The following is a 22629-nucleotide window of genomic DNA, read 5'->3' as shown; positions in this document are numbered from 1 at the left end:
CCGTGACGCGGCTATCGGAGCGGCGATCGGCACGGCCGCTGTATCAGCAGTCAAATCCCGTCGAGATCGAAGCCACAGTCGCAGCCGCAGTCGATCCCCGCGGAAGTCTAGAGGGAGAAAGTCGTCGACGTCTGATTCTTCATTTGACAACATTTCACGGCCTGCCAAGACCACAGTTGGCGGTTTTGGCTCTTTCTTCACTGCTTCCTCTGAGAACCGTAAGAAACGACGAAACAAGAGGAGCAAGAGCATATTTTCCTTTAATAATTCGTCTTCTTCCTCACTTGACAATGATCTTGCTTTCGGCAGCGGTTATGCGAAAAAGCTATTAGGTAAGTCCAAGAGGCGTAGCTCCAAGGAGAAGAAGGAGAAAGATGTGGATGCAAAACTGCTAGCGCTAGGCGCCACAGCAACAGCGCTGGCCGCTTCATCTCCTCGTCGAAACCGCAGAGCTGGCGAGGTATTCGTTGGGCAAGGGTCTCGATCTGGTCGATCTGATAATACCTCCTCGGCTAGCAATGACGAAGGTTGGGAAGACGTGGACTCCGAGGGGGCATCGAGCGTAAGCTCTGCCCTCGCTTTCGGTGCAAGTGGTCGTTTTGCTCGCTCAAACTCGCATTCGTCGGATTCATCAGGCTCCGGATGGGGCTGGGGCTGGGGAGCAAAGAGCAAGAAGAAAAAAGAGAAAGCCAAGAGGCGGTCAAAGTCACCAGAGAACCGTTTCCCCATGGGCGCGGCTGTAGCTGCTGGAGCACTGGGAACTGCAGCGCTGGCATCCGGATATCACCGAGACGCAACCGCCCCCAGCCAACCTCCAAGCAGCGTTGGAAGCCTTCAACATGTAGCTCCGATGCCGACTTCTGACCCATCCCGATTCGAGGCTATTCCTATATCTTCATTCCCCCCGGAACCTCAATTGGTACGACCTGGCCCTATTCCTCTCCAGCAACCTCAGCCAGTCACACCTGTATCCCAAGCTGTGTATACCTCACAAGGTACGCCAATCCCGCCTTATACTGCACCAATCATTCCAGCATTCGAGAGCCCATTCCCATCGTACGAAGCTCAAGCTCGCGAGGCGAAGGAGAATCAATGGGAGCAGAAGAGCTCAGTCTACCCGCAAAGGGTGAGTGAGCTTCCGAAAGAAGAACGTCGTCATAGACGAAGCGACTCTACTCCTATATTCAACACCGATGCGCTCGACTCTGCACCTGAGCTTGGTCTGAAGCGCCGTTCCACAGCTAAGGATCAGGCATCGGTTCAATTCGACTTGACCCAAGAGCAAGAGGATAAACAACGCCGGACAGAACACCTCGAGAAGTTGAAGCGCGATTTGCAGCGTGATCATCGTATTCAGCTTATTGACAAAGAGGAGGATCAACCCTCATCTGCTGAATATTCCTCGCACCGATGGGAAAGAGAAGCTGAGCGAGAACGGGAACGCGAGCGCGAGCGCGAAAGGGATAGAGAACGAGAGCGTGAAAGAGAACGCGAACAGGAACGCCGTGTCAGAGATGATGCGGAGCGAGATCGGGACTCCTCTTGGGCTGGCGCGATTGCTGCTGGTGCGATCGGTGCTGCCGCCGCCTCGACTGTTCTTTCCGGCCGGTCTTCTAAAGATGATGCTTCGGACATGAGCGAGAGACGCCGGGAACGTCGTGAACAACGACGACAAGAACGGAGACGAACCGACCCCACAGCCATGTCTTCCGTAGCGTCCGAATTGCCCGAGCGACCCAAGCCGCAAGAAGTTATTGAAGAACGTGCTAGCTCGACAAGTCCCTCTGAGCATATCAAGACCGCAGCGTTCCGTGGTGTAGGCCGCAAAAAGTCGGTATATGATGACTACGCTACTTTCTTCATCCCAGAGGAGTTGCGTCACAGTCCTGACTCTCATGCCCGACGTGAGACGCCTACCATGCCAACAATCGTTGAGATTGAGCCTGCAAGCGAGACGGCTCGCAAGCAGCTCGAAGAACAGCACGAGGAGCTCCTCGAAGGTCTGCCTTCTACTTATCATGGAATGGACCGTTTGCCATGGCCGGTGCCTGTTCTGAGGGTAATCGAACCGACGCCCCCTCACAGCATTAACGGATCTGTCAGGGATGCGGCGTCGCCTATCATAACGCCATCAGAGCCTCCTGAGGAAGTGAAAGAACCCGAACGACCAACTGCATCTCGTGTGTCCTGGGGCGAGCACCAGACCCATGAGTATGAAATTCCTTCTACCTCCTCCGAGCGCAGCTCGCTGGATCTAAACGAACGACAACGTGACTTCACTCCAGATGAGCCTGTCCAGGAAACTTCGATTGGGTACACATATATCACGCCATCTGCGGATCATCCCGAAGATATGCATGAAGAGATTGAGTTTGCTGCCACCGTGGCCGCAGCAGCGCAGGCAGCTGGGTTTGATCCTTCTCTCATAACTGATGATCCGATCTTCCGCACGAGGACTTCGCCACCAGGATCTGAGACTCGGGAGCGGTCTATCTCGCCTGGAACCAAGGTGCCGCGCCAGCAATTCCACGGCTTCGTCGAGGGTGAGATTGAGAGTCGTGCAGCGCCCAAATCGCAGTTCTTCACCGATCAGCCGGTCTTTGCTGATTCCGCACCTGCTGTGTTCAGGGCACCTGTATACTCGCGGAAGCCTGTTTTTAAACATTTTGATCAAGACCCAGAACCGATTGAAAAGGAAGTTACTCGCCATATCGATATGCACGAAATTCAAGACAAGCCATCCCAGGAACGGCGCCATGAATCAGACTCACCCGGCGATGAAGAGTTCTTTATGCCTGGAGGGTTTGAAGCTGAGGAGTCAAAGCCTAAGGGGAGCACTACCGAACCTATTTCGGAAGAAGCCCCTCCCTCGACCGTCTCTTATTCAGAGACTCGTGAACCTGAGCCCTTGAAACGCACAGAGACACTGGAGAGCGAGGATCTCAATGACTACCCCGAGTCTACCATCGCGGATGAGGATGGAAGCGAGGGTAAGAAGAAGAAGAGACGGAAGAGGCGTTCGAAGCGAGAGAGCGACACATTTGACGATACCGCTTCAGTCACTTCCGTGAAGAGCACGGATGAAAAAGGGAAGAAATCTGGCGGTTTCTTAAGCAGCCTCTTCGGGTCTAGAGTGTCTGAGCCTGTAGAAAGCAAGAGATTATCTGAGAAGCCTGTGTCTCGTGATGTCCAATCTGAAGTTGGCCCACGCACCTCTAGCGAGTCGACTCGCCGCCGGCGGCATCGAAGCTCTAGCCGAGGGGACTCTCTTGATGGAAGACGTCGATATGATGATGAGCTGGACCGCGATGACAGCTTAGCTGACAAGGAGAACATCAATCTCGAGAGCTACAAGTCTAGCAGGCAACGCAGGGAGGACAGGAGGAAGCAACGATACGGGGATATGTCTGGGCTGGGAGATTCGGCGGAGTACGAGAAGGTATAGTCTATAGTTGTTCTTTCTTTCTGACACATTTGTAAACCATGATATTACCCTGTTACTCCCACGATATGCCATCTTATGCGTTAACGAACATGATTGAACGTGCATTTGCTGAATGATATTCTTCTCCCACTGTATAGGAACCAAGAGCCTCCCAGGACAGCGATCGAGACCAGTCTTTTTTAGTCGAGCGCCCCGAAATGCCACCAATGGAAAACGACGGTGATTATGATGGTGTCTCGGGGCCGTCCTCAATGGATGCCGAAGGGAGAGGGTTAGGTCTGGATTTCATTGCACGGCGGCCAAGAAGCCACTCTACATCACCGCCATCTTCGCAGAGGATTGTGACCGACACTGTTCCAAGATCGATATCACCTGGACCAACACTAGAGCGTGGCGAAGGCGGCACCTCACGACCTCGCCGGCCATCTGAACTACGCTTTGCGGACTCGCCTACCGCTGTGCCCCTGCACTTCCGTCCCCCACCCACCTCACCAAGACTTCAGCGTGCTCCATCCATAACTTCAGAGACGGCCCAGACCCCCACATCTGCTCCTGCTCCCTCCTCCCCTAGCCAAGGTCGCCGAAGCCGTCCCAATTCCACAGAGTTCAAAAATTCCCGCGAGATCCGACCGCTCTTCCTAGTGGAGCGACACGGCGCAAGCAAGCATGAGCTTGGTGACGAACCGCTAGCCTCTCTACCTTCAAGCAAGAGCAGCTCTGAAGAAGACCTCACGGCCCTACAAGACGAGCACTTCTGGGAATCCCCCGGTCCTGAACTTACTCGAAGTGTTCACCACGACACAAAGCATTCGGGAGCTGCTGAAGAGTATTACAGAGATCATCCCCAGCAGGACGCCTCAATCCTTGACTCTCAGCAAAATACACCTACGCGAGCAACATTCGCAGGCATTCCGCGACATTTGTCAAGGAAGGATGAGCTAGGGTATGAGTTCCATTCCCCGTCGGAATTGCTCCAAGAGGAAGAGTCGTACCTTGCTTTGCCGCCGTCACCGACTATTCTTCCTTCCGTCGAGGGCTCAGCTATCGGCATTGGAGCCAAAGATGGCGGGTTTGATGGTATGGAGAAGGATCTAGAGAACTTGCCAGCTCTTCCCGATTCTCGTCCGTCTACACCAGAAAACAAGGCCATTATCGGTGACGACGATGATCAACAAAGAACTCCCACACAGACCCCGACAGAAGTTCACCCGCTGGACAAAGATGTCCCCGAAGCGGATATATACCGTGGCCCTGGATTCGCCGGCGTCGTCGACGCAGCCATCTCTGCCTCTCACCCGCTGGACTTCACCCACTCCGATGCAGAACCCGAAACTGACACGGATACCCTCGCAACGTCACAAACCCACTACTACGATGCCGAGGACGACGACGGCGCTAGGACAGTGACTGGCGACGACGTACAGACAATTACCGACCTCTCGCCACCACACTCGCCAATAACGGAGAGGGAGAAAGATACTGAGGGCCTTGCTGAGCGTGCTGCACCCTGGGGTCTAGGCTTTGCGTCTGTTGTTGGCGCCGCTCTTGCTGCGAATAATAAACATGAGGGCGATACTGGACATGTGGAGGATGATTTCCCTGTCACGCGGTCCAGGTCTGCATCGGAGGACAAGCACCATGATGACATTGTTGACACAACCGAGGATGAGTTCTTTGATGCCTCGGGGAGTCCGACTCGCACGATGAGCAGGGATGAGATTGCTGATGACTGGCTTGATTTACAAGAAGAGGTTAAGCAGCCCGGATTTCCTGTTTCAGAAGAAGGCTCCCGGGGTCTGAAGCCTGAGGATATTATGGCACAGCCGGAGATCAAGCCCACAGATTTATCTATCGCTGAAAATGAGCCAGCAATCAAATCTCCTCAAACAGCGGATAAGCCTGTTGACACACCCCTCCAGGAACCAACCGAGGACCCAGAACCAACCACGACTTCTTCGAAAAAGAACAAGAAGAAAAAGAAGAAGAAGGGAGGCAAGAGCGTTGACCTTACTGAGTCTGCGGAAGAGAACGCGTCTGAAAGGCAGGTTTCTCAGGCTGACCCTGAAGGCCAACCTGAATCTGGACCTTCCGTTATCGAGGTCGAAGAGACTCAGCGCGCCGGTCCAGTTGACGACACCAAATCCTCGGAAGATGGTCAAGTGGTTCCTGGGCCTGAACTGGTTACTCCGTCCGAAGATGCCCCTGCTCCATTTCCTAGTGACATCGTCGTTCCCGAGCTTTATTTACCTTCTGACACCACTCCCGTCATTGATGAACAACACGAAGCTGTCATGGATCCAGTCCCTGGCGAAGCTCGCTCGCTCGAGTCAAGCGATACTCCGACATCTAGCGAGCCGGTTTTGTCTGATCTGAGCAAGCCGTCTCTCGATGAAACAGCTTTAGTTGACCAACAGATCTCACCAGAGAGAGAAACTGCTACCCAGCCTGGACCAGAAAGCCCCCTAGAGCCTACGGCAGAGCTTGAATCTGAGCATCTGCTGGTTGATGAGTCTAAGTCGGTAGATCAGCAAGACCAGCAAGTCCCAATCGAGACTGTTGAACAGGATGAGGTGGCATCGGGGCCCATTCCTTCCCCGAGTGAAGCCCCTCGAATTTCGTCTTTAGAGAAGGAACAGGCCCTCGAACAACCTGTCTTGATTGAGGACAATCTCAAACCAAATGAGGGAGACGAGGTTTCCGGTGACAATAAGGAAATTACTGAGGCCACTGCACCGAGTCCAGCTGTTGCAGACGACTCCCAGGCCGTGCCAGAACCCAGTAAAGACATCGCTGCAGAAGAGACCACAGAGTCACAAACCAAGAAGAAAAAGAAAAAGAAGAATCGGAAATCCGCAGCTTTGTCCGAATCCCAGCCCGAATCTGAGCGCCAACCTGACACTGAGCCTAAAATTGAGCCCGAGACGCCGTTCGAAGAAGTCCCCGCTCCGCCCCAAACAAGCGGTGAAATCCCGTTCCCCGATGACAACGAACACCATCCGCAACAGCAGGAAGACGCAGGTACAGCGCCCGAGATCATAGAATCGCAAGCCCACGACCCCATCTCCAGCGACAATCTCGACCCCGATCAAACTCGACCAGTGGAGATCGCCGAGGACAAGACCAATGACAGCGAACCACATGTGTCCCAGCAAGGGCCTGAGCTTCAGCCCGAGCCTGAGATACAAACCTCAGCACCGAATGCGCCTGAAGCGGGGAATCCTTCTGAAGATGTCGGAGGGAGCAAGAAGGATAAAAAGAAGAAAAAGAAGAAGGGCAAGCAAAGTGAGGCTGTTCCTTTGCCCGTCGATGAAGACGTCCAAGCTCCTGCCCCTGCTCCTTCTGCTCAACCCGAATTTGAGACTGAAGCCCCAATTGAGAGCTCAACATCTGCTGCGGATCCCGTTCCTGATGTTGATGTTCTTGCTGAAGGTGAATTGAAAGAACCCACTGTTCCAGAAGACACCCCAGTAAACCAATCTTCCGAATCCGTGGAGGACATGTCGCGGGATATTCCAGAAACACCAATTGAGTCTGGCGATGTCGTTCCTGAGCCGGCTGATGACCAAGCCCAGCATGAGTCTGAAGGTGTTCCCTTGACAGCTGCTCAAAAGAAGAAGGCCAAAAAGGATCGAAAGAAGAAGCGCCAGTCTCTGGCAGCCGAGGAGTTGCAGGAGCAGGATAGTCCCGCCCCTGCCGATGTTGAGGGCGCTATCCAGGGGCCCGAAAGCACTATAGTTGATGGCTTAACTCTCGTCCAAGAAGAGCCTTCTAGTTCTGAGAAGCTAGATGCCGGGATTAAGGAGGCTATCGAAGAACCCCAATCCTCACAAGAACAGACTCGAGAAGAGATCTCTGAATCAATCCCCGAGCAGATCGACAATCCTGCCGTTCCGGACGAGATAACGACAACCGAGCCAATTCAGTTGGGTCAAGAGGCTGCACAGGACGAGCCTCTATTCTCCGCTATGGAGGACCAGACGCCATTAAATTCACTGCCCCCTTCAGAGCCCCAAGGATCTCGAGAAGAGGTCTCTGAACCAATTCCCGAGCAGATTGAGACTCGTGCTGTTCCGGACGAGATAATAACTGAACCAATTGAGTTGGACCAAGAGCCTACGCAGGACGAGCCTCTAATTTCCGCTACAGAGGATCAGATGACATCGGAGACACAGCTCCCGGTAGAGCCCAAAGGCGATAATATTATCGAACCTCAAACTCTCGATTCGGGGCAAGGACCAGCCGAACCCCTGAGCGAGCCCATTCCTTCTGCGCAGGCCAACAAGGACAATCTAGCTGGCGAAAGTCTTCCAGACACGGACGTTGAATCAGCAAGGGCGTCGGAAAATCAGACGACTACTGAGTCCGAAGCTGTGGCCCTGGAAAATACCATTCCCGATACACCAATAGAAGAAGTACAGCCTCCTCTTTTTAAGAAAGAGAAGAAAAAGAAAAAGAAGAAGAACAAGTCTGCTTCTCTTGATGAATCTACGCCGGCGGCTTCGACCGAAATTGTTCCTGAGCCTGAATCCGCGTCTCTGTCTCAGCCTGTCGACGAGCAAATCACGGATACCCCTGCTATCGTCGACCAACCAGCTTCTGAACATGTTGTCGAAGCTAGCAGCACGGTTGAGCTTGAGGAGACGCCTGTGCTAGTCGAGACGCAGCATGAGATTCCTGAGCCAATCCAAGCAGAAACTGTTCCTGAGCGTGAACTCGACCCTCTGTCTCAGCCTGTCAACGAGCAGATTTCGGATGTTCCTGATACTATTGATGAATCAGTTTCTGAACGTGTTGTCGAGCCTAGCAACACGATTGAGACTGAAGAGACCCCTGTGGCGGTTGAGACTGCGCCAATTGAAACCCAGCCTGGAACTGTGCAGGAGGAAGATTCTACTTCTCTAGAGATACCTAAAGACTCTCTGCCGGAGGATAGTTTCCCTGCTCAACAAGAAGACACCACGGATCAAATACCAACCCAGCCTTCTCTAGAACAACCGGTTTCCGAGCCCACCGAGCCCCAGCAGGAAGGCCAGCTAGCAGACGAGCTCCAAACATCTTCTTCAAAGAAAAAGAACAAGAAGAAAAAGAAGAAGAGCCAATCTGGCTCTTTGGATGAAGCCATTCCCACTCCTGCAATTGATGATCCCGCCTCCGAGCAACCGCCTGAACATATCACAGAGAGCGCTATAGCCGCGGAACCAGACGAGATCGGAGCCCCTGATATTTCTTCTGCTGTTGGAGAATTTCAGCCATCGGCAACCACTGCTGAAATTGAAACTGCATCTGCGTCCGAATCTCCAGCGCCGGAAAACAAGGAGTCTGAAAATCAGCCAGTGGAGGAGCCATCGACCCCCGTAGAAGAGGAACAAACGCCAACTTCGAAGAAGAAAGCAAAGAAAGACAAGAAGAAGCGCAAGTCCGTTGCTTTTGCAGCGGGGGAGGGCATAGAGCAGCCTGAAGCTTCTGATTCTGTTGAAGCCGGCAAACAATCTGAAAGTGCGGCCGAGCCTCCTGTTTCTGAGTTGGAATCAAAGCCCCAGGAGGACATTGCTCAAATTGAGACTCCCACTGGGGATATTCCTGGCACTTCTGAAGGTGCTAAAATCAATGAAACGGAGCCACTTCTCGATTCTGCGCAGACCGAGACAACTGCATTCGGCGAGGAACCCAAGGGAAACGACGATGTTCCTACAGGTCAAGTCACATCTGAAGATCTACCAAAAGACCACGTCGACATCTCAGAGCCTAAGGAAGAACCCATTTCTACGCTAGAGCCTGAACTGGAGAAGCTAGAAGAGAAAAGTGTGGCTCATGAGCGCGAAGAAATTTTAGAAACCGCGCCTGAGTCAGAAATTCAAGCTTCCACGCCTCTCGATCAAACTCCCGAGACCACCGAACCCGAAACGGCATCTTCTAAGAAAAAGAACAAGAAAAAGAAGAAGCGCAACACTGTGGAGCTGACAACGGACGAGCTACCTGCTTTCTCTGAGGCCCCGGCTGATATCGCTTCACTTGAGTCCGAGAAGGTGCCCACTCCACCAGTTGAAGACGTACCTGAACAGCCCACCCAAGAGCCCATTGGGGAGCCTATCGAACAGCAACATGAGCCAAGCTCCGAACCAATTATAGAAACGATCCCGGAACCCTCAACACCCGCCGAAGACGAGCCCCTATCCGCCAAAGCCAAAAAGAAGGCCAAGAAAGACAAGAAGCGGCAATCAAAACTTCTTGCCCTCGAGAACGAGAAGCCCCAAGATACCGAGCCCTCAAACGCAACCCCAGCCGATGACGCTGCCCTAGAAAGAGAAGAAAAAAGCGAAGAGCAGCCACAGCCAAGCGCAGCTGAAGAAGACGGTAAAGAACATCAGTCCCACGCCCGCGACACCGGATTCCACGCCGCCACCGATAAAGATTTGACTTGGACTGATAACGATGTGTCTTCGCAGGTAGAGAAAGAGGCGCAACCGGCTTCGGCTTCCGCGGCGACGATCGAAAGTGAGAGAGGTTTGGTTGATGGAGAGGGAGTGGTTGAGGGAGAGGGAAAGGGAAAGGAGGAGGTTGGAAACGGAAGCAGGGAGTCGATAGGTGATCACCCAGAAACAGTTCATGAGGGACAAGTGGAAGACAAGGATCTTGAGCCTGTTCTCCCGACTTCTACTCAAGATAACGAGAAGGAGGCGCGGCATGGAGAGGAGAACGATACTGTCATTGAATCCGAGAAACAGGATAATATTGCTGAAGCGACTAAGCTTCCTGAAGATCGAAAGGTGGACGAAGACGTACCTCCACAGCCAACTATTGAAGATCAGCCACCTTCTATCCAAGAGGCTGAGATCGACCAACCGGCTGTCGACGTTGACGCCAATATCCAGACCGAAGATCCTGAGCCACCTGCTTTGTCAACCAAATTAAGCAAAAAGCAGAAAAAGAAGCAGCGTCAGGCTGAGAAGGCGGCCGAGCAAGAAAAGGAAGCGCCGATTGTGTCTGGCCCTGAAGAATCTGCTCCGCAAAAAGAGGCCGAAAAAGCTCTTCTCAAAGATAGTGAAGCGCATGATGTGTCTCCGCCGGTGGTTGAAATGCCTGAGGCTTCTGCACAATTTGAGAGCCCAGAAGTGGCCCCAGATGAGATTGAGAAATTTATCGAGCGGCCAGTTGAGCCTACGGCTTCTGATATGATTTCCGAGTCAACCGCAGATATTCCTGCGGAGGTCCAAGTCTCGGCAGTTGATACTGTTCTTCCAACGGCGGAGCAAGGTGAGCAGCAAGACAAGAGCCCTGAAGGTCCTCCCGAGACACTTCAGGAAGATGAGCCAATAGCCAGCTCTAATTCTTTGCCAGTCGGCGCGAACATTGATGAACCGCAATTACTCAGCCTCGAAAATCCGAAGGAAGAGACTTCAATGCCCGAAGTCAAAACCGAGGAGGCCTCCACCAGCAAGAGCAAGAAGAAAAACAAAAAGAATAAGAAGAAGGCTGCGGCTCTAGAGGCTGAAGTTGCTGATATTGGCCCATCGAATGAGCCTGAGATTACACAACCTCAAGCCGAGTCAGCAGAACAGGATTTTTTAGAGGACCAGTCAGCCGAAACGGCCCCAATGGACGCAGTTGAGATTCCAGAGCAGTCGAAATCTATCACAGAGCCGGAAGAGACACCTCAGCCTCCAATAACAGAGCCGGAAATCTTGGAAACAAGTAAACAAGAGGATCAGTCCGAAGTTTCGCTTGAACCTACGCTTGATGCGCCCCTAGATAACAAGCCTTTTCAAGAATTATCCCCTGTCCTTGAACCCATCGAGCTAGTCCAAGATGAAGCTCTCGAGGAGGCCCCAAAAGACCAATTATCGGGACCATCAACTTTGGAAGTCCTCGAGAGTCAGGAGCAACCAGATATCATCACAGCTGCTGAATCTGTATCGCATCCTCAATCACAAGAGCCGCAAGTCCTAGAAATGACCATGCAGGATGACCAGCCGCGAGCTGTGCTAGAGGTTGCACCAGATACGCCTTTAGGTGACAAGCCTTTCCAGGAACCATCTCCTGCCCATGACTCTGGCGAACAAGCTCAAGCTGGAGTGCCCGCAGAAGCACCAAAGGATGAAATAATTGAATCAGCCCCTTTGGAAGTCGTTGAAAGTCAGGAGCAGCCGGATATCGGCGCAGTGGCTGAGGCCCTACAGCCTCATATACCGCAGTTCGAAGCCCTGCAACCAAAGAAAGAGGAGGACGAGCCCAAAATTCAACCGGAAGTTGCAACTGAGGCTGCCATCGAAGACAGGCCTTTCCAGGAACAGTCTACTCCTTCTGAACCCATCCAAGAACCCACACTGAGCCGCAAAGAGTCCAAGAAGAAGAAAAAGAAGGCTAAGAAACTGGCTAAGGAGCAGCAGGAAAACGAAGGCGAGAGCGAGTCAGCTCTTTCTCCTGTGACAGAAACTGGTGATACCCAACACGACCCTCTCGTTAAATCTTCTCCAGCCGCCAAAGAACCCATCGAGGTTGAGCCTGTGGTAGACCATCTAGTGCCAGACATCATTGCTCCCGTTGAGAGTGAGCGCGCGCTGGATCTATCACAAAAGGAGCTCGTGGGCCACCCAGTGGAGACCAAGGAGGATTTTCTTGTAGAGAAGCAGAAGGATGATGAACCGGCTCAAGCCCCTTTGGATGTTCCACTCGATTCAGTCAAGGAGTTGGTTGCGCCTATTGAAACCCAGATCCAGCACGAACTTGTGCCAAAGGAAGACGAGAAGGAGCTACTTTCGGAGAAAGCTACAGATCAGGATGTGCAGGGGGAGATTATGGAACCCATGGTTGAGAGAAGCAGCCCAGATCTTGTTGCGGAAGAGCCACCTCGTATGACGGAGCCGGAACCCGAGCCTGAGCCTGAGCCTATGGCTCCTTTGTCAAGAAAGCTTTCTAAGAAGGAAAAGAGAAAGCTCAAAAAGCAGGCCGAGTCTGAGGCGGCCGAGCCACAGCAGCAGCAGGAGCTTGAAGCGCCAGTTGACCATGTCAAACAAGTTGAGGGGATTTTCAAGCTCCATGCTCAGATCGAGACAGTTGGAGAAAGAATGGAGGAGCCAATGACTCCATCAGACCCAATTGAACAGGCACAAGGAGTTAAGGATGTCTCTAGTATGCTAACCGCCTCGGAACCCGTCGACCCAGAGACTCCGAGGGAATTAGTGGACGACCTTAATTTACCAACTGAGGATTCAAAGGATCTCATCCTTGTGCCATCGAAAGAGGAAGAGCCCGAGCCTGCCATCTCTCGCAAGCTCTCCAAGAAAGCGAAAAAAAAGAAACGCAAGGCAGAAAAAGCCGAGGAATCTCAACTAGAACCCGAGATCCCAGCAGAGCCCGCCCTCCCTGAGACTCCCATTGAAAAGACTATCGCCGAAGACAGTCACGATGGGGACCTCACACCTCGTCCGGACGAAGACGCCTGGCCTTCCATAGAGTGGGAAAAAGCTAAACCCGACGCCATTGACCAGTCATCCCAGTCCTCCGTCGAAGCTCACGCAGCCCCCTTCGTCCCAGAGATTCCAGAATTCAAAGAATCTGCCATCCCCGAAGCACTGCTAGAACGTCCAGGCGAGAGTCCGGAAGAAGCCGCCAAAGACAGCAAAGCCCAAGCAATGACCGGAACGATCGACCGGGACATTACAACAAGGGATTTTAACATAACATCTGTAGACTCGGCGCTGCAGACCTTGCACGACGTGGAGGCCGCCGGAGAAAAAGAAAAGAAGACCGAAGAACCAGAATCGATTTCGAGTAAGATTGCGAGCATCTTCCCGAATCTCGAACGGGGATTTTTTCGTCGACCGAGCCCGTCACAGTCGGTAAAAGATGGGGCTGAGGAAGAGACCATGGAACAGGCGAGTCGCGATAACGCGATCCAGGTCTTGGAGGCTCCCGTCTTAATGGAGAAGGAGAGAGAGGAGAGAGAGGAAGAGAGAGATTTGGATATGCAGGAGGTGAGAGATAGTGGGTATATTCCAAGCCCTGCTCTAGCTCAGGACGATGTTTTTGGTACTCCAAGGGCAGTACCGGATGCTCGAGCTGAGTTGGTGTTGAAGAGTCCGGAGGCTATTGATCGAGAGTTGAGAGAGATTATGCGGAGTGGTACGCCAAAGTCAGTGGAGAGAGATGCTGGCTCCGGCAGCACAACAAGAGACATCCCAGAGACAGCACCTGGGTCGGCAGTCAAGAGTCCCTCGGGCACTTTTGAGCCAGGGTCTCGGTCGATCACACGCGAGAATACACCAAAGCCAGCGGGGAGGGACCGTTCTTCTGATATCACAACACGGGACTTGCCGGGGTTGAAACCCAGCTTGGTGTCAAACAGCCCACCGGCAACAATTGAGGCAGAACCTCAGCCGATTACGCTTACGCAAACTGTGCTACAGCCAGTGCAGCCAGACAATATCTTTGCCTCTACAAGAGAACTACCGAGTTTAAAAACAGACTTGCCAACAAAGCCCGAGATTCTTGGACAACCTCGATCCATCGAGAGGCTTTCAGCAAGCTCAGGCTCTACATGTGAGCTCCGGCGGTCGCCATCTATTCACGGACGACATGATCATCCAAAACTGCCGTGGTCTCTCGAGGAGCCCGCAAAAACAACTACACGAGACATCTCACCCAAGCCGCTCAGAGAACAAGGTACTGAAGGAGCGGTCCGGGACGACACGCCCCGTCTGGAAATGAAACCCGAGCATGTCCTCCCACGTCCTGAAACTCCTGTCCGAAAGTTTACAGAGAACGCCCTAGGCCGTCAGGCGTGGCCTACGTCTGAGTCGGATGAAGACTGGGAAAAGGTGCAAAAGCCAAGCTCAGGCAGCCTATCACCGGAACGAGGATCACGGCCGCGAATACTCAAAACACCAGAACAAGACAAGCCGGTGCTGCGACCGAGCAGACCTGGCAGTACTTCATCTAGCACACACTCGCTGCGACGTGTTGTGCACAGTGCCAGTGGAGATCTGCGCGCAGCAGCACTTGCAGCAGCGAGTGAGGCGCCAGGGGTGGCAGAGAGCGAGCGCCAATCACGGGCGACAACGGCCCAGCCTCCATCTCGATCCCCCACCGACCTGAACGTCGAGCGCATCGCTTCTTCCTCCTCCTACGACCCCGTCATCGACAAGGGCAAGAAGCCCGCTCGCACCATGACGGATGTCTATGTAAGTTATTAATATTTATTTATTCGTGATGGAATCTGTTGTTGTTTGTTGTTTGATGCTAATTGTTTAGGAGGGCTGGGGCGAGACGCCGAGTTCCCCCCGGTCGCCTAGTCGACCGCCCAGTGTCCGACACCGCCGAAGTATGCAACACCTCCAAGAGCTCGAATTCCGCCTCGACCATTTGATTTCCGAAAACCGCGAGCTCGCTGCTGCTCGCGATGCCGCCGAAGATAAACTACGCAATGCCAACCTTTCTCGTCGGAAGAGCGACCACGCGCTCAACACTCGCGCTGCCGACCTGCGCGACCGGGAAGCCGAGCTCGAACAACTTAGACAATCGGTCGAATGGTTCCAGAAAGAGGTTGCCAGGCTGAATGAAGAGAATACTGGCCTGGCAACAACGAATACTACCCTCATTGCGACTCATACTCAAGAAATCCAAGCGATTCAACAAGACTCCACCAGGGAAGTCGAACGCTTGCGGTCGCAAAATGAACGGTTATCGGTCGACTTGCATGACCGGATCAAGCTGGAGATTGAAACGGCATTGACACAGAAGAATGCGGAATTGCGTCGACTGCGCGAGGAATTGGAGGGCGCGCGCGACAAAGTCAAGGAGCTTCAAGAGCAGATTTCCGCCCAGATGCACGACAATGTTATCGCTTTCCGCGGCGAGGACTACTTCGAGGCTGCATGCCAGAAACTCTGCGGCCATGTGCAGCAGTGGGTCCTGCGCTTCTCCAAACACTCCGACTCTCGCCGCTGTCGCAAGCTTATCGACATTCAAGACGAGAAGATTGCCGACCGGTTCGACAATGCCATCCTCGACGGCTCGGATACGGACTCCTACCTTGCCGACCGAGTGCGCCGTCGCGATGTTTTCATGTCTGTGGTTATGACCATGGTCTGGGAATTTGTGTTCACTCGCTATCTATTTGGTATGGACCGCGAGCAGCGTCAGAAATTGAAGTCGTTGGAAAAGCAACTCATCGAAGTTGGCCCGCGCAACTCCATTCACCGCTGGCGTGCCACAACCCTCACTCTCCTCTCCCGCCGTGCAGCCTTTGCTAAGCAGCGCGAAAGCGACACGGAAGCTGTCGCCCTCGAAATCTTCGAAACCCTCTCCTGTCTCCTCCCTCCCCCTTCACATGTCGAGTCTCAGCTCCTCGACTCCCTCCGCAAAGTCCTTCGTGTTGCTGTCAACCTCTCCATTGAAATGCGGACCCAGCTCGCAGAGTTCATCATGCTCCCTCCGTTACAACCGGAATACGACACAAATGGCGACCTTGCGCGACAAGTCTTCTTCAACGCCGCTCTTATGAACGAGCGCAGCGGCGAGACCACCTCCAACGACGAGCTGCAAGCTCAGAACGCCATTGTCCGCGTCGTCTTGTTCCCTCTGGTTGTCAAGAAAGGGAACGACGCGGGAGAAGGCGAAGAGGAGGTCGTTGTCTGTCCTGCTCAGGTTCTCATTGCACGACCCGGCAAGGACAAGCGTCTAAATCGGATGACGAGCGGTGATCGCATGTCTGTGGAGGCGAGCCGTTCAGTGCATAGTATTGCGCCCTCGACGATGGACATGAGCATGAACATGAGCATGAGCAATGTGATCTAGGCGTCACACTAGTCACTTGCTCTGCCAGTTTCTCTCTGTACCATCTAGGCGTTAAAATGGGTATAATTTGGCGTTGGACAAGTTATCTAATGGGTTTTTACTATTGCTGTTATTTCTTTCCGTTCTTATGACTCATGATGATCTTTTAGATTATGAAGTTACGGCTGTACGTGTGTACATATTTAATATTGATTTATTTATCACTACGTTTCTCATTAATGTAAATTCTCATGAATGTAGATGAACTGACTCAGTGCTTACTGTAAACCTCGGCATCTCCTCTGCGGGGAAGCTTTTCAGCTGCCTCGGGGGGACGAGTCGGACCCCAACTCCAATTCTTTACCTCCACCTCGACAAACCACAACCACTCCCTATCCTCAAAAACCTCTGCTCACTCTATGAGTCCGACCCAAACAACCCTCGCATTGAGAAATACGAGCAAATATGCCCTTCCAAACCCCTCCTCCAACATCCTCAATCTTCACCCTCACCTTCCCCTCCCCACACATCCTCCTCGTCACAATAAACCGCGAAAAGCGCATGAACGCCATAAACACCCAAGGCCACCGCGACGGCTTCGCAATCTGGAACTGGTTCGACGAGGAGCCCTCCCTGCGCGTTGGAATCATCACAGGGAGCGGCGGCAAGGCCTTCTCCGCTGGCGCGGATCTGCTCGAGCAGTTGGAGTTTAGAAATACCGCTGATGAGAAGGGGTCAGGGAATGGCGGAGGAGAACAGAGGAGGGAGCCTATGCCGAATGGCTTCGGGGGCATATCGCAGCGACGAGGCAAGAAGCCTGTTATTGCGGCTGTGAATGGGTTGGCGCTGGGTGGGGGGTTTGAGATTTGTTTGAATTGGTATGTCTTTTTCCCTTATTTTACCTTCTGCTCGTCTGTTCTTCCCTATGGCGGTTAAGGAATCATGTTGACTAACTGTTGTATGCTGTAGTGACCTCGTCATCGCCTCCCCCCGAGCTGAATTCGCCCTCCCAGAGGTCCAACGTGGCCTGTACGCTGGCGCAGGCGGCCTCTCCCGCATCGTGCAGACTGTTGGAATGCAAGTAGGCACTGAACTCGCGCTAACGGGCCGCCGGGTAAGCGCGAAAGAAGCAAAGGAGCTCCGCCTGGTCAACCATATCTCGGAGAGTCCGGAGAAGGTGCTCGATGATGCAATTGCGTGGGCGCAAAAGATCGCGGATGTTAGTCCCGATGCAGTGATTGTGTCGCGATATGGGCTGAGAGAGGCGTGGGAGACTGGGTCTGTGGAGCAGGCGAGTCAGGCGACGGCAGAGCTGTATGGGAGGAAGTTGATCCAGGGGGAGAATTTGAAGAGGGGGCTTGTTGCGTTTGCGGGTAAGAGGAAGCCCGAGTGGGTTGATTCGAAGTTGTAGGAGTTGTTGTGGTTGTGGTTGAGGTTGCTGTATATTGTATATATCGAGGTCTTTCTATACCCATGGCATGCCCATATCGCCATTTCTGCTCTATCTCTTGTTCACCTCTATTTTGACACCTAACTCTTCGTAAAGGTCCTTACAAGCCCCGGATCCAACCCAGTCAGCGCCTGCCTGCCTCAGGGAATCAACCGCACTATGTAACGCCTCCTCAGCGAGCCCTCTATCCTTCCTCATTCTCGCCTCCCCGCAGAAGTCAAGATCCACTGTGGTCTTTACGTTTTTTGAATACTCACTACCCAGGAAGCCCTACAGACTTCCACTTCGTGTAGTAAAACTATCACATCACTAGGCCCTCTCACCAAAGAGACAAAACTAATGTCTCACGCTACAAGAAACCCAGGTTCGGGGATTAGAATGCGACCACCGCAGTGCCAGGAGCACTAAATAGATTTCTTGCTGCCTGATGTTGTGGAGGTAAATGATAAATTGACTGAGCCCAGCCCCAACCGGCCTGAGACTGAGGCTTCGATTGCAGAGGACATGTAGGTCCCATCCCGAAATCCAAGCGCAAGATCAGACAGCCAGTCTAGCAAGTCATATCTTCGCCTGTCCAAAAACAAAGAAATTTCTCCCATCTTCAGAGGAAACCCACCCTTGCTTGCCGATCTGCTCGGTATTGCTAGTGAGCTGTTGGAGCGTGTAGGGATCTTCGACGTTTGCGACGAAGCGCGCTGCACCAGTACTTTCTGAGGAAGACGGCTGAGTGTTGAGACGTCCAACGACGAAACCTAGAACGGGATTGCCGTCGCGGCCGAATTGCACTGTGTATGTCTTGTTTGAGTTAGTTTTGCTACTACGAGATATGGTGTTGAGTTACGTACCTCGATAACCCCGGCAGCGCTCCCCTCAAACTCATCCTTGATAACAGGGTGTACCTCCTCGAGCTGCGACGGGAGCGGATTCCAACCTGGATAGGCTGATGACCGGGGCTGGGTTGAGAGGATGACGGTGTGATGGTAGGAGAGCACGCCGCCGTTTGCGAGGACAAGGCCGTTCTGTGCTTTGGGGGAGTGTTTGCGCGTGCGGAGTTGGCGGGTTATTTCGGTTATTGCCTAGATATACCGTCTTTAGTAAAGTTTATCTGGAAAGGAGTGAAGGTAGGTGACTTACGTGCATGGAGTAGTTGTTTCCTGCGCCGCCGAAGGATGTGAGGCCGCCGAGCACGGTGATGGGTTTTGCGCCGTGGAGCGGGATGTTGAGGTGGTGGGCTGCGAGCTTGGGGACGATGGGGAAGCATCTAAATGCATCAGTTAGTATTCTGTAAGTAAGCTAGGAGGTGAGTTGGCGTACGAGTAAAAGTCGAACAAGTCGATATCGTCCGTTTTGAGGTTTGAGGCTGTTAGAGCCGCGTCGAGGGATTGTGATAGACTGCGGCTTGCGTGGAAGAACGGCCGTTCCCAGACTAGATTCATTAGTGCCTGGCGTAATAGATTACGGTGAAGACGTACATTTGCTGCTGTCACTTGTACCTGCTCCTCCTAATGGGTATATCCACTTGGATTCTGGAACGCCTAGTTCACGAGCAAATATTGTCGTCGTGATGATACAAGCCGCAGCCAGATTTACCGTATTGAAGGCATTCATAAGAAGGGGATCTAGTTCTGTGAGAAGGATATTTATAAAGATGAGGGTGAGTACTAACATGGCGAGCATATCATCCTATTGCGCTTCGTTACCGTCCCTATCGATCCTGCTGTCTCTGGCTCTTGACCATACGACCATGAATAAGGCGACTTTGCAGCTACCTGTGCAAAGTCTGCATATAGATCTGCCGACTCTTTGTGGTTATCGGACAGCTTCTGCTGCTGGTGCGCTCGAAACGCTGCTTCATACAGAGGATATACCTGAATCGGAGCCCCAAGGAAATGCCGACTTCCAAGGTCTATGAAGTCAGCCCGATATATGCCGCGAGAGTTGGAGGATTACCTTCAGGCCTCTTCCGGTCCCATATTGAGGTATGGTCATCAAGCTTCGTCCAATGCGGCGGTGGAAACTTCTTCGCCTTCTTGAACGATTCCACTGCACCCGTTAGCACAATCCCGGCCAGCAACACCCATCGAAACCTACAAGAAGCCAACGCTTCCGCCCCAGTGACAACTGCAACTTTACTCTTCCCATACGCCACTCTCCTCGCGGCCTCATCAACTAACTGCCCCGGTGAATCTCCGCCATGGTGACTCTCCACCGTATGAACAACCCCGGGCAACCCCAATCGCTTGACAATCAACCCCGGAGCATCAGGATACGGCCATGTCCAATTCGCAACAGCAGAAACACTCTCAATCGCAGACTGGAGTTTCTGCGCGGCTTCTGGGGGAAGCTCGGTGTCGTTTATTGCGGCGCCGATGGCGCGCAGCATTAGTGTTAGTGGTTCGGCGGCATTGGGGTCGTTTTTGGAGGCGCGGTCGTTTATGTCGGCTACACCGACGAGAATGGGAATTTCTGCCTTACTGGACATGGTATTGATGGCGATGATAGTGGTAATGGTGTTGTTGGAGGAAGTGCCATGTGCTTGCCGGGTGGTTTTATGGTTGCCGAGGAGGGATCGACGGGCCCCATGGGACCGAGTGTCTTCTCGGTTCTCGGGTGTCTGGCGCGGGGAACTTTACCTCCTGGACCTCTTCTTGGTCAACAGATTAGTATATAGTAGTAATTATTGCCATGGTGCTGTTCATCGATTTGTTAGACTGTGGTTAGGCTTGTTCCAGCTTCACTCAAAATGGCTCCCCAAAGTATGTCCCTCCATCCCCCAATGCGCCCCTATACCAATAACCACCGCAGAAACAATCCGTACAAATGTGACCGAACTCCTCGGGGTCCGCCACCCAGTCCTCCTAGCCGGCATGTTCAACGTCGCATCTCCCAAGCTCGCAGCAGCGGTGACCAACGGCGGCGGCCTAGGCGTCATCGGAGGAGTCGCATACACCCCGGATCTCCTCCGCGAAGCCCTCAACGAGCTGAAGAGTTACCTCGTCGACAAGAACGCGCCATTTGGAGTCGATCTCCTGATTCCCAAAGTCGGTGGAAATGCCCGGAAGACCAAGTACGTCCGGCCTGCCTTTAGTAATATCGTGGCTAATCGAATCCCACAGCTCAGACTACACCCGCGGCAAACTCGCCGAACTCATTGAAGTGATCATCTCCAGCGGCGCAAAGCTGTTCGTCTGCGCCGTCGGCATCCCGCCTAAATGGGCCGTCGACCGGCTCCACGAAGGCGGCGTGCTCTACATGAACATGATCGGCCACCCCAAGCACGCTCTCAAGGCGGTTGAAGTCGGCGCGGACCTGATCTGCGCGCAGGGCGGAGAAGGAGGGGGCCACACGGGCGATATCCCAACCATAGTGCTAATTCCAGCGGTGTTCGAACTGCTCAAAGGCAAGATCTCGCCGTTCACGAAACAGAATGTCGCCCTTGTTGCTGCAGGTGGAATCTACAACGGCCAGAGCCTCGCAGCTGCACTTATGCTTGGTGCTGGTGCGGTCTGGGTGGGGACGCGGTTCATCCTATCTGAGGAGTCTGGTGCGTCGAAGGTCCATCAGAAGGCGTTGCAGGAGGCGGGGTTCGATGATATTATCCGCACGACGATCTTTAGTGGGCGGCCGCTGAATACCCAGGCGACGCCGTATATCAGGCGCTGGGAGGGGGAGAGGAAGGCGGAGTTGACGGAGCTACAGAATCGGGGGGTTATTGCGCTGGCGCATGATATGGATACCAAGGGGGATGATGAGGAGGTTTTGGATAATGCGCACCCGATGCTGATGGGGAAGGTTGCGGGGTTGGTGAGGGAGCTGTTACCGGCTGGGAAGATTGTCGAAGGGATGGTCGAGGAGGCGGTGGGCTTGTTGGAGGGAGGTGGAAGGGCGGTTTCGAAGCTGTAGCTTGTATAGTAGTTGTGAATGGTCTGTCCTGTGGTTTACTATGAGTTCAGAATAAGATTGCACAGGGAGTCGATAAGCCAATAATTACTTCTTCCGTAATTTAGTTGTTGTTTATCGGTACCTGTTGACATGAGCTGAAATTGCCATTCTGCAGGGAAACAGCTCAACTGAGCTGCAAACTTCGCCTAGATGAGCTGTATACGGGCTCAACTGAGCTCACTTCACCGGCAGAATTTTTGTCTAATTGCTCACACGAGTATACGGCTCATCTCACACCCCAGCTTAGCTGTCCTCAATCGAGCCAATCCATCAACATGGTTGAACTTGGGTCCATCCGAACCTACAAAGTACTCGCAGCGTCTGCCTCGGAATTCAGGAATCAACAAATTTCCCCCCCATCCCCACCATCACAAACCTCACTCCTCCAACATCAACATCAACACCAATAACAAATCACACATCACCCCAAAATCCCTTATCTCCAAAATGGACATCCTAACATTCCCCGCCTCTGAATCTCCCTTCCTAGAACCCTACCTCCCCCAACCCCTCAATCCCTCTCCACCTTCAACCAACACCAATCCAGATACCAGAGAAAAAGACCCCTCCCTCCCCTTCACAACCCTCACCTTCGCCACCTCCCTAGACTCCTCTCTCTCCCTCTCCCCAGGAACCCGAACCATCCTCTCGGGCCCAAAATCAAAAGCCATGACCCACTACCTGCGCTCGCGCCACGCCGGGATCCTAATCGGCGTCGGCACCGCCGTCGCCGATAACCCCGGTTTGAACTGTCGCATTGGCGGGGTTGGCGGGTATGGCGGGGAGGAGTTACAGGGCCAGCCGAGGCCGATTGTGCTTGATCCGAACTGCAGGTGGGAGTTTGATGAGGGGGCGAAGATTCTGGAGCTTGTGCGGGCGGGAAAGGGGAGGGCACCGTGGGTTTTTGTTCGGGAGGGGGTGGAGGTTGATGAGCGGAAGAGGGGGTTGCTGGAGAGGTTTGGGGGGAGGTTTATCTTTTTGGATGGGAAGGGAGAGGGAGGGTTTGAGTGGGGGGATT

General features: G+C 53.2%; 9 protein-coding genes across 9 annotated transcripts; 6 read left to right on the top strand and 3 right to left on the bottom strand.

Moving 5' to 3' along the window:
• Positions 1 to 1087: 1087 nt before the first annotated feature.
• Positions 1088 to 3869, top strand: BJY04DRAFT_202350 (uncharacterized protein). Its single transcript, XM_073713188.1, has one exon. The coding sequence runs from the start codon at positions 1634 to 1636 to the stop codon at positions 3443 to 3445; it is 1812 nt and encodes a 603-aa protein (XP_073565098.1). The 5' UTR covers positions 1088 to 1633; the 3' UTR covers positions 3446 to 3869.
• Positions 3870 to 5666: 1797 nt separating this feature from the next.
• On the bottom strand, positions 5667 to 6285 carry BJY04DRAFT_202348 (uncharacterized protein). The gene has a single exon (XM_073713187.1). The coding sequence runs from the start codon at positions 6231 to 6233 to the stop codon at positions 5970 to 5972; it is 264 nt and encodes an 87-aa protein (XP_073565097.1). The 5' UTR covers positions 6234 to 6285; the 3' UTR covers positions 5667 to 5969.
• A 1534-nt stretch (positions 6286 to 7819) lies between these two features.
• BJY04DRAFT_202346 (uncharacterized protein) lies at positions 7820 to 8494 on the top strand. Its single transcript, XM_073713186.1, has one exon. The coding sequence runs from the start codon at positions 8111 to 8113 to the stop codon at positions 8345 to 8347; it is 237 nt and encodes a 78-aa protein (XP_073565096.1). The 5' UTR covers positions 7820 to 8110; the 3' UTR covers positions 8348 to 8494.
• A 106-nt stretch (positions 8495 to 8600) lies between these two features.
• Positions 8601 to 8809, bottom strand: BJY04DRAFT_202345 (uncharacterized protein). The gene has a single exon (XM_073713185.1). The coding sequence runs from the start codon at positions 8789 to 8791 to the stop codon at positions 8630 to 8632; it is 162 nt and encodes a 53-aa protein (XP_073565095.1). The 5' UTR covers positions 8792 to 8809; the 3' UTR covers positions 8601 to 8629.
• Positions 8810 to 9909: 1100 nt separating this feature from the next.
• lah (involucrin repeat protein) lies at positions 9910 to 16414 on the top strand (the record flags this gene model as incomplete). Its single annotated transcript, XM_073713184.1, has 2 exons — positions 9910 to 14625; positions 14696 to 16414. Coding segments are annotated over exons 1-2 (5644 nt in total), but the record flags the coding sequence as incomplete, so codon positions are not given.
• Positions 16415 to 16440: 26 nt separating this feature from the next.
• On the top strand, positions 16441 to 17210 carry BJY04DRAFT_202341 (ClpP/crotonase-like domain-containing protein). The gene has a single exon (XM_073713183.1). The coding sequence runs from the start codon at positions 16685 to 16687 to the stop codon at positions 17153 to 17155; it is 471 nt and encodes a 156-aa protein (XP_073565093.1). The 5' UTR covers positions 16441 to 16684; the 3' UTR covers positions 17156 to 17210.
• Positions 17211 to 18227: 1017 nt separating this feature from the next.
• Positions 18228 to 20151, bottom strand: BJY04DRAFT_224155 (uncharacterized protein; the record flags this gene model as incomplete). Its single annotated transcript, XM_073717879.1, has 8 exons — positions 18228 to 18464; positions 18515 to 18745; positions 18804 to 18930; positions 18984 to 19095; positions 19142 to 19288; positions 19336 to 19575; positions 19620 to 19712; positions 19761 to 20151. The coding sequence occupies 8 exons, from the start codon at positions 20149 to 20151 to the stop codon at positions 18228 to 18230; spliced, it is 1578 nt and encodes a 525-aa protein (XP_073565092.1).
• Positions 20152 to 20412: 261 nt separating this feature from the next.
• Positions 20413 to 21572, top strand: BJY04DRAFT_211400 (NAD(P)H-dependent flavin oxidoreductase; the record flags this gene model as incomplete). The annotated part of the gene is made up of 3 exons (XM_073714399.1): positions 20413 to 20425; positions 20475 to 20736; positions 20786 to 21572. 3 exons carry the CDS (start codon positions 20413 to 20415, stop codon positions 21570 to 21572), a joined length of 1062 nt encoding a protein of 353 aa, XP_073565091.1.
• A 486-nt stretch (positions 21573 to 22058) lies between these two features.
• On the top strand, positions 22059 to 22618 carry BJY04DRAFT_224153 (RibD family protein; the record flags this gene model as incomplete). Its single annotated transcript, XM_073717878.1, has 1 exon — positions 22059 to 22618. A coding segment is annotated over one exon (560 nt), but the record flags the coding sequence as incomplete, so codon positions are not given.
• Between the last annotated feature and the right edge of the window lie 11 nt (positions 22619 to 22629).

The sequence above is a fragment of the Aspergillus karnatakaensis genome, assembly GCF_047715665.1.
Source record: "Aspergillus karnatakaensis strain CBS 102800 unplaced genomic scaffold BJY04scaffold_85, whole genome shotgun sequence".
Taxonomy (NCBI): Eukaryota; Fungi; Ascomycota; class Eurotiomycetes; order Eurotiales; family Aspergillaceae; genus Aspergillus; species Aspergillus karnatakaensis.
This window is presented reverse-complemented; position numbering and strand designations above follow the sequence as displayed.